The sequence below is a fragment of the Nansenia antarctica genome, assembly GCF_963989245.1.
Source record: "Nansenia antarctica genome assembly, chromosome: 4".
In the NCBI taxonomy this organism is placed as follows: domain Eukaryota; kingdom Metazoa; phylum Chordata; class Actinopteri; order Argentiniformes; family Microstomatidae; genus Nansenia; species Nansenia antarctica.
Genome location: NC_137689.1, coordinates 7536717 through 7546716, shown reverse-complemented (window position 1 = coordinate 7546716; position 10000 = coordinate 7536717). Strand labels below are relative to the sequence as shown.

General features: G+C 48.1%; 1 protein-coding gene across 1 annotated transcript in view; it reads left to right on the top strand.

Annotated features, from left to right (window-relative positions):
* LOC308155427 (talin-2-like) overlaps window positions 1–10000 on the top strand; it is a gene marked incomplete at its 5' end in the record, with an annotated part of 64817 nt that overhangs the window by 5143 nt on the left and 49674 nt on the right. The window contains 7 exon segments of the mRNA XM_080528747.1: window positions 297–424; window positions 841–904; window positions 1172–1276; window positions 4969–5124; window positions 8017–8118; window positions 8358–8434; window positions 9731–9911. Of these exon segments, the coding sequence (XP_080384873.1) occupies window positions 297–424; window positions 841–904; window positions 1172–1276; window positions 4969–5124; window positions 8017–8118; window positions 8358–8434; window positions 9731–9911 (813 nt within the window).

Genomic DNA, 10000 nt, shown 5'->3' with positions numbered 1-10000 from the left:
GCTGGATTGTTCATCACTCTCTAATGTCTCATTACCACCATAATAGTGATGACTGCCTCAAGGTGTGTGTGTGTGTGTGTGTGTGTGTGTGTGTGTGTGTGTGTGTGTGTGTGTGTGTGGGAGGGAGGCCAGGTAGAGGCTGTGGGAGATAGGAGGCCAGGTAGAGAATATTGAGAGGTATTAGAAAGATATTGACTCGTTCTGTATGGTGCTGTATGGTTCTGTATGGTACTGTATGGTTCTGTATGGTTCTGTATGGTGGGGATATTGATTGTGGGTCTGTGTTTCTCCTGCAGGCGCGAGATGACATCCTGAACGGCTCTCACCCCGTATCGTTCGACAAGGCCTGTGAGTTCGCAGGCATCCAGGCTCAGATCCAGTTCGGACCGCACATGGAGCACAAACACAAGCCGGGCTTTCTAGAGTAAGTCTCACTTACCTCAGGTGGCGGCCATGTTTGTTGTTCCGTTGCTTTGTGTAACCAGAGACAGACGTCTCAGAGGTGGCCCTTGTTGAACACGGTTGCAGATAGATAGCTGAAAGGAATGTATGTATTATGTATTATTTCTGGAGTGCTACAATAACATTTTTTTAAGAGAAACAGATGTAAGCACATAATATAAGTCAGGTGAGTCAGTTTGAAACATGTGATGGTTTTAATTATTTGAATTATTGCCTTTCGTGTTCTCCTTTGCCGTATGTATTCATGTTACAAAATTCCTGCACATGAAATAGGTTTTTGTTTGTGATTGGAGGAAGAGATGAGGAAACAGGGAACTTTATGGTTTCATGTTTGAACTCTCAACTTGTGTAACCTGCGTTTAATTGTATTCCTTCTAGCCTTAAGGAGTTTCTACCTAAAGAATACATCAAGCCGAAGGGGTCTGAAAAGAAAATCTTTCAGGTCTGTCTTTAATCAATGGAAATATCTCTCTCTCTCTCTCTCTCTCTCTCTATCTATTTATCTCTCTCTCTCTCTCTCTCTCTCTATCTATTTATCTCTCTCTCTATCTATCTATCTCTCTCTCTCTCTCTCTCTATCTATTTCTCTCCTCAAAACACTTGGTCGATCCATAACTAATTATCCGTGTCGAGACCATTTGTGATGTGATGAATCTCTCTAAACGACAATATGCTGACACATTCTAACTGCCATTATTCAAACCCGCAGGACCACAAAGACTGTGGTGAGATGACGGAGATCGAGGCGAAAGTGAAGTACGTGAAGCTGGCCCGGTCCCTGAGGACGTACGGGGTCTCCTTCTTCCTGGTGAAGGTGAGGTCCGGCGGGTCTGAGGTACCGTCAGGGGCGACTGTGGCGCAGGAGGTGGAGCCGGCGTCTAATGATCGCAAGGTCGGCAGATCCACGGTTCGAGCCCCGGCTGGCCACATGTCGAGGTGTCCTTGGGCAAAACACTGAACCCCAAATTGCCCCCAATGAGCGGGCCGGCGCCTTGCATGGTAGCTTGTCGCCATGTGTGTGTGAATGGGTGAATGAGAGGCCGTTGTAAAGCGCTTTGGAATGCGGCGCTATATAAGTCAGTCCATTTTGAAATTAGTCTGTCACAACCGAACGTCTGAATCGTTCAATCTGAATGTTCGTACAGCCTCGAACTTTCAAGTTGGCCTCTTGTTCAAGAGAAGAGAAATTATTTTCATATTAAGAAAGACTTTTGTAATACTACTACAATTCCACCTGAGCATTATAATGAAGGCCTACTAGATGTAGGAACGTTTTTCATCCGGCTTGTACCAAAAGACTTGCAGTGAGAGTTGGATAGAGTCCCCCCCCACCCTCCCACCCCCACGGTGTTTCAAGGTTTTAGTTTTTCTGACTACATCATTATTCCCATATCAGATCAGAAGGTTGCCTTGTTGAATGGCCATCGCAACAGAAGGCAGTATTACTTTATTTCAGAACTAATCAGTTATGATGCTTTCAGAACGATTTTAAAGGTCTTAGAAGGTGAAAGTATTGGGAATTGTCATTGCTTTTAATTCAGTATCTGTGCCTGCTTTTAATTTCTTGTTATTTTGTAATTATGTCTGTCTGTGTCCTTGTGCTGCCCCTCTTGACCAGGACCCTCTTGGAAAAGAGATTCCTTATCTCAATGAGGTCTCCTGGTTAAATAAAGGTTTAATAAAATAATAATAATATGGTTAGAATGGTTTTAGACGGAGGAAATATTGAAAAAGTTTCATACTTTTTTAGCAAGGCCGTTTATCTTTTAGAATTGACGTTTCGTGAATGTATCATTTCAGGATATTGACGCACTGTGTGCCAGCTAGTCTAAGCAATACGAAATGAATATCATTTTCCAAGCAAAGCAATAAACCTTTTAATAAAATAAAAACACCTCAGAGAGAGATGCATGGCCAATTACTATAGTTAGGACATTGTTATTGTTCTAGATTAAGGGCCACTTAAGAATGATAGAAGCTTAGTCACACACAAAGCAGCGAACAACAAGCCGGAGCCCTCTGTGTCTGTGGGGAGTTCAGCCTGTTCCTGGAAGGAACCCAACTGTGTGTCTGTGCAGCGGAGCGGAGCGGAATGGTTATTACAGAGAGAGGGAGTGGGAGGGAGAAGAGGGGAGGGTAAGAGAGGGAGGAGAGGGGAGGGTAAGAGAGGGAGAAGAGGGGAGGGTAAGAGAGGGAGGAGAGGGGAGGGTAAGAGAGGGAGGAGAGGGGAGGGTGTGGGAGGGGAGAAGAGGGGAGCGTAAGAGAGGGAGAAGAGGGGAGGGTGTGGGAGGGAGAAGAGGGGAGGGTAAGAGAGGGAGAAGAGGGGAGGGTGTGGGAGGGAGAAGAGGGGAGCGTGTGGGAGGGAGAAGAGGGGAGGGTAAGAGAGGGAGAAGAGGGGAGGGTGTGGGAGGGGAGAAGAGGGGAGCGTAAGAGAGGGAGAAGAGGGGAGCGTGTGGGAGGGAGAAGAGGAGAGGGTAAGAGAGGGAGAAGAGGGGAGGGTGTGGGAGGGAGAAGAGGGGAGCGTGTGGGAGGGAGAAGAGGGGAGGGTAAGAGAGAGAAGAGGGGAGGGTAAGAGAGGGAGAAGAGAAGAGGGGAGGGTGAGGGAGAGAGAAGAGGGGAGGGTAAGAGAGGGAGAAGAGGGGAGCGTGTGGGAGGGAGAAGAGGGGAGGGTAAGAGAGGGAGAAGAGGGGAGGGTAAGAGAGAGAGAAGAGGGGAGGGTAAGAGAGGGAGAAGAGGGGAGGGTAAGAGTGGGAGAAGAGGGGAGGGTAAGAGAGGGAGAAGAGGGGAGGGTAAGAGAGAGAAGAGGGGAGGGTAAGAGAGGGAGAAGAGGGGAGGGTAAGAGAGGGAGAAGAGGGGAGCGTGTGGGAGGGAGAAGAGGGGAGGGTAAGAGAGGGAGAAGAGGGGAGGGTAAGAGAGGGAGAAGAGGGGAGGGTAAGAGAGAGAGAAGAGGGGAGGGTAAGAGAGGGAGAAGAGGGGAGGGTAAGAGAGAGAGAAGAGGGGAGGGTAAGAGAGGGAGAAGAGGGGAGGGTAAGAGAGGGAGAAGAGGGGAGGGTAAGAGAGAGAGAAGAGGAGAGGGTAAGAGAGGGAGAAGAGGGGAGGGTAAGAGAGGGAGAAGAGGGGAGGGTAAGAGAGAGAGAAGAGGGGAGGGTAAGAGAGGGAGAAGAGGGGAGGGTAAGAGAGGGAGAAGAGGGGAGGGTAAGAGAGAGAGAAGAGGGGAGGGTGTGGGAGGGAGAAGAGGGGAGGGTAAGAGAGGGAGAAGAGGGGAGGGTAAGAGTGGGAGAAGAGGGGAGGGTAAGAGAGGGAGAAGAGGGGAGGGTAAGAGAGGGAGGAGAGGGGAGGGTGTGGGAGGGAGAAGAGGGGAGTGTAAGAGAGGGAGAAGAGGGGAGGGTAAGAGTGGGAGAAGAGGGGAGGGTAAGAGAGGGAGAAGAGGGGAGGGTGTGGGAGGGAGTAGAGGGGAGGGTAAGAGAGGGAGAAGAGGGGAGGGTAAGAGAGAGAGAAGAGGGGAGGGTAAGAGAGGGGGAAGAGGGGAGGGTAAGAGAGAGAGAAGAGGGGAGGGTAAGAGAGGGAGAAGAGGGGAGGGTAAGAGAGGGAGAAGAGGGGAGGGTAAGAGAGAGAGAAGAGGGGAGGGTAAGAGAGAGAGAGAAGAGGGGAGGGTAAGAGAGAGAGAAGAGGGGAGGGTAAGAGAGGGAGAAGAGGGGAGGGTAAGAGAGGGAGGAGAGGGGAGGGTAAGAGAGAGAGAAGAGGGGAGGGTAAGAGAGGGAGAAGAGGGGAGGGTAAGAGAGAGAGAAGAGGAGAGGGTAAGAGAGAGAGAAGAGGGGAGGGTGTGGGAGGGAGTAGAGGGGAGGGTAAGAGAGAGAGAAGAGGGGAGGGTAAGAGAGAGAGAAGAGGGGAGGGTAAGAGAGAGAGAAGAGGGGAGGGTAAGAGAGGGAGAAGAGGGGAGGGTAAGAGAGAGAGAAGAGGGGAGGGTAAGAGAGGGAGAAGAGGGGAGGGTAAGAGAGGGGGGAGAGGGGAGGGTAAGAGAGAGAGAAGAGGGGAGGGTAAGAGAGGGAGAAGAGGGGAGGGTAAGAGAGGGGGGAGAGGGGAGTGTGTGGGAGGGAGAAGAGGGGAGGGTGAGCTGTCTCTCTGTTCCTCTAGCTGTCTCTCTGTTCCTCTAGCTGTCTCTCTGCCCCTCTGACTAGCAGGTCCTGGCCCTAATGGCACCGCCGTTCTAGCGATTGCCTGTTTGTTGAGGCTATTATGCTGCCCTGCTCTGTGCCCTGCTCTTTCAATGAAGCTCCCGTGTGGACTGTTATGTAGACAGGCACACATTTGTGTTGCGCCTTTCCAGAATCTAGTCTGGTAAATAAAGAAGGGGGGGGTGGATGTTACAAGTAAGCAGACTGTGTTTTGATTGTTAGCACCTGGGGTTTGCAATTTTGTTCTACCCGTACAATGACAATAAAGTTCATTCATTCATTCAATGACGTGTTGACGCTCTCTCTCCATTACCCTCCCATGATGCTGTAGGAGAAGATGAAGAGTAAGAACAAGCTGGTCCCTCGTCTGCTGGGGATCACCAAAGAGTCGGTGATGAGGGTGGAGGAGAAGACCAAAGACGTGGTGCAGGAGTGGCCCCTGACCACCGTGAAGAGGTGGGCCGCCTCGCCCAAGAGCTTCACCCTGGTGAGACCCGCCCCCTGAAACCCCCCACCCCCCCGCCCCAAACCACCACCACTCTGTGTACAGCTACACCTGTCTTTGTGCTAATATCTAGTACACTACATTTGTTGTGCTTAATGTTGTGCGGGTTTATGTGGATGTGTGATTTATGTGGGATGTGTTTAACTGTGCTGGAAATGCTTGGATATGTGCCGCTGTCTGTCGTTTACATTTACATTTTTGGCATTTAGCAGACGCCTTATTCCAAAGCGACTTACAATCAATACATTTGAATACTAAGCATGTGAATCAGCAGTCCACCATTCGTTGCAGGAAGAGTACTCTAGCTCGGGCCCGGGGCCACTGATAGAAGGAAAAACCTTCTCCCTATTATCGCCTACTACTAAAACTTTTTATTTATTTATTTTTTATTTATTTTTTATGGAGAAACTGAGAAACAGTACAAGGGGGGCAATAGAAGTTCTTAGGGACACAGTAGAGGGGAAAGCGGGTGTCTTTAGGAGACGTAGTGGTGAGGGTCAGAAGATGTCTCAGGAGGAGCAGTTAAGATGTAACCTGAAGAGATGGGTCTTCAGTCTACGGCGGAAGATGGGTAGTGACTCTGCCGTTCTGACAGCCGTTGGGAGCTCATTCCACCAGCGGGGAGCCAGTGTTGTGAAGAGACGTGATCGGGCAGCCCGACTGCTGTGTAGAGGAGGTGGGGCCAGTCGGCCAGCCGAGGTGGAGGAGCGGAGTGAGCGGGCAGGGGTTTGGGGGGTTACCATTTCCTTCAGGTAGGCAGGGGCTGTCCCTTTAGCTGCCTGGTATGCAAGCACCAGGGTCTTGAATCTGATGCGAGCTGCTATCGGGAGCCAGTGCAGGGTGCGAAGGAGAGGGGTGACATGCGAGTATTTGGGGAGGTTGAATACCAGCCGGGCAGCAGCATTCTGGATGAGCTGCAGAGGTCTAATGGCTGAAGCACGTGTGTGTTCTTTGTTTTTTAACATATAACCTGATTTCTTTTTCCCCCAAGAGGCTTTTGTCTTTTGCCACCAATGCAAATAAGAATGTGTTCTTATTGGCCTGCCTGGTTAAATAAAGGTTACATAAAAAAAAGAAAAAACATGTACTACAAGAACACTACACTACTATGTGTCTTTGTGCTAATATACAGTGGCTATAGAAAGTCATAAGCCCCCTTCACGTTTTCCACATTTTGTTGTGTTATAGACTAAATTTAAAAATGTATTAAATTAAAAAAAAGACAATCAACACACAATACCCCATAATGACAAAGTGAAAACAGGTTTTTAGAGATTTTTGCAAATGTATTAACATTTAAACACAGAAATACCTCATGTATTGCTATGACACTCTCCTTTGCTATGACACTCTTAAAATTAGTTAAAAACCAAAAATTTCATCAACAAATCACTCAATAAGTGGAATTGAGTCCATCTTAATACAAGGACAATAGTTAATGTAATTTTGGAATCAATATCTTTGTTTTTAGAGGGTCTCTGAATTGATGCATAGAAATCAATTACACATGACTGATGACTTTCTATAGCCATTGTACATGTGGGTGGAGTTTCACTGGCAGTAATGACCCAGAGTGCACTGGCTCTTAGTAAATTAAAGGTTTCTTTGTACTGATCGTCAACAATCACTATACAGCATTTTTCTCATCATTCATTCAATTGTTGAGTTAATTGAGTGAACAACCTCCTTTCAATGACTCGCCTTTGTGGTTTTACTGAGAGTCAATGAGCAAGACAGACTTAATCTAGTAGCTCTGTTCTTGTAGACATGCAGTACCAACACAATTGAATTAATCCCCCTCTCTCTCTCTCTCTCTCTCTCTCTCTCTCTCTCTCTCTCTCTCTTCCTCTCTCTCTCCCTCTCTATCTCTCTCTCCCTCCCTCCCTCTCTCTCTCCCTCCCTCCTTCCCCCTCTCTCTCCCTCTCTATCTCTCTTCATCTCTCTCTCTCCCTCCCTCTCTCTCTTCATCTCTCTCCCTCCCTCTCTCTCTACAACTTTCTCTCTCTCTCTCTTCAACTCTCTCTCTTTCTCCCTCTTCATCTCTCTCTCTCTCTCTCTCTCTCTCTCTCTTCATCTCTCCCTCTCTCTCTCTCTCTCTTCATCTCTCCCTCTCTCTCTCTTCCTCTCTCTCTCTCTCTCTCCATCTCTCTCTCTCTCTCTCTTCATCTCCTTCTCCTACTCCCCATGTTGATACAGAGAGACGCTTTGAAGTTAAGCTCTGCCTTTTTGGTGGAAGTCGACTGCTTTGAAATATATTCATAGAATTTATATTCTCCCATTGAACCAATCATGCATATTGCTTTGTGGTAACGTTTTGATCCATTTTCAGAAGGCTGCCAGCAGGGTCCAATATGATATTTCTCTTTTGAAATAATGACATGGAAATGTGGCTCTGTTTTCTAGAAGAGCTACCACATTTCTTTACCCAACACAGCATCTTACAGTATATTGCTGAATAACATTGGTAATTGGTTTAATCTGACAGTGGCGACACTCTGCAGTTTGATGTCATACAACACCATCTTCTAACCGTCTATAGATTTACATTAACGTCACTGCTGAGGTGGGTTTCTTGCTGAAATGTGCACGAGTCTGTGTATGTATGGGGGCGGTTGTGGTTCAGCTGGTAGAGCCTAGAGCGTCTAATGATCGCAAAGTCAGCAGCTCGCAGCGGTTCGAATCCCCAGTGGGCCACGTGTGCCCACAAAGTGTCCCTGAGCAAGACACCGTACCCCTAATTGCTCCGGGGGTCGCCTACAATGGCTGTGACCCCTTGCCTAGTTGCCCCCTCTAGAGCATGAATGCAGGTCGTCGTACTCTGTGTAATGACAAACGTTGAATCCCTTTCCTTTCCCGTGTGTGTGTGTGCTGTAGGACTTCGGGGAGTATCAGGAGAGTTACTACTCTGTTCAGACCACTGAGGGGGAACAGATCTCTCAGCTCATCGCAGGTTATATCGACATCATCCTCAAAAAGGTACCGACCACCTCCCCCACAGAAGATCACCTTCATTTGTCTCAACCCACAGCCATGTCTAACTGACAACTGGCAATCAATTCCGTTTACTCTTTTTTTAATATACTTTGTTAGGAGTTGAAATATAGCTTTTTCCAGAGATTGTGATGGAATATTCTGCATAATGTGCTAGATGTCATGCTGTGCTGTCTTATATCCATTTTCACATTTGCACAATCTTCTTTTCTCTTTTCCTGTAGAAGCAAAGTAAGGACCGCTTCGGTTTAGAAGGGGATGAAGAATCGACTATGTTGGAAGATACCGTCTCCCCTAAGAAGTACGTGAGTCCCTAAACACACAGACCGAGAACGCAGAAATATCAGACAAACCTAGCTTCAGATCCGTGTCTGTTGCGCCTACAGTACCAGTCAAACGTTTGGACACACTTTCCCATTCTGTATACTACAATATACTGTACAATATAATAGATATAGATATATGACACTTCCCCCGTTGTATGCAATTATCCCCTGGAGACAACCCAACAGAGGAAGCGTACGCTAGCTGGATAAACAAAAGGCTCTATCCGGACATTCGTAACGTGATGTGTATTAGTCCATTTATCTAGATGTACTGTAGCGCTCGTTAAATAACGGAAGCTGTTTTCCCGTCTAGTCTCAATTGATATTGCTCTCCCCTGTTTTCCGAGGGAATATTGGCCTTGTTTCTCTCTGCTATCTGGGCCAGTGTGTAAGAGCCTGAGGCAGAGGACATTAATACTGCAAACACACAGGAAACTACGTTTGGGGATGGCTTCATCTAAAGAATAACAAAAAGACCTCGTTCCTGGAAGCACACAGCGAGCCGTGGAGCCTCTGGTTCGCGTTAGAGAGCCTCACACACCCGTACACACTCTCCATCTGGCATACACACACACACACACACACACACACACACACACACACCCCGCTCCTCTGTTAGTTGGACCACCGTTGCCTGTCACAGAACGAGAATAGAGAGAGAGAGAGAGACTGTCAGCTGTCACCAGACATGCGGTGTGATTAATACTAGTATCACCCAAGCTGTTGATGAACCGCGCTGCACATTGTCTCTCTGAGTTTCAGTGTTTGTGAAACACTGTTTAGAACGGGGTGAGGTTTCTTACCTTCTGTTGTGTGACTGTTGCTCAACTGGGTGACGCCTGGTGCCTTTTCAAGATGACCCCCTTCATGGCTGTGATGGGCAGTGTGTCTGTCTGTCTGTCCTGCAGGTACACAGCAGTTTAAACAACAGCCATGAGGGGTCATTTGACCCCTGTGAATGAAGAAAAATGTTCACTCTATCAAAATTCAGGACCCTCCTTTCATGACTTTTCCTAGATATGTGCGTTCTAGCACCGCAGTATCCTTACATTTTCAAAATCACACCAGGATAAGCTAGTGTAAAGCTATTTTGCCGTTTTTCTGTGTAGGAAGCAGGCTAATTTACAAGACGCGCCAACTAGTGGTCTTTGTGTGTAAATAGCAGTTTCCCATTGTAAAGACTATGGTCATTTGACCCCCGAGGCGGCTCTTATAGTAGGTACAAAGGCACGGCTGTTCTAGTGTTAACATGTATGTCCCCCCCCCCCCAGGTCCACCATCCTCCAGCAGCAGTTTAACCGTGTGGGCCGCGTGGAGCACGGCTCCGTGGCGTTGCCGGGGGTGATCAGGTCCGGCTCCGTCGGCACAGAGGCCCTCAGCATGGGCAGCATGCCCTCCGCCCAGCAGCAGGTCACCATGGGACAGATGCACCGCGGACACATGCCCCCGCTGGTCAGAGCACGTCATTACCCCCATGGATACATACATACATACATACATACATACATACACAATACAATACATACACACACACACACATA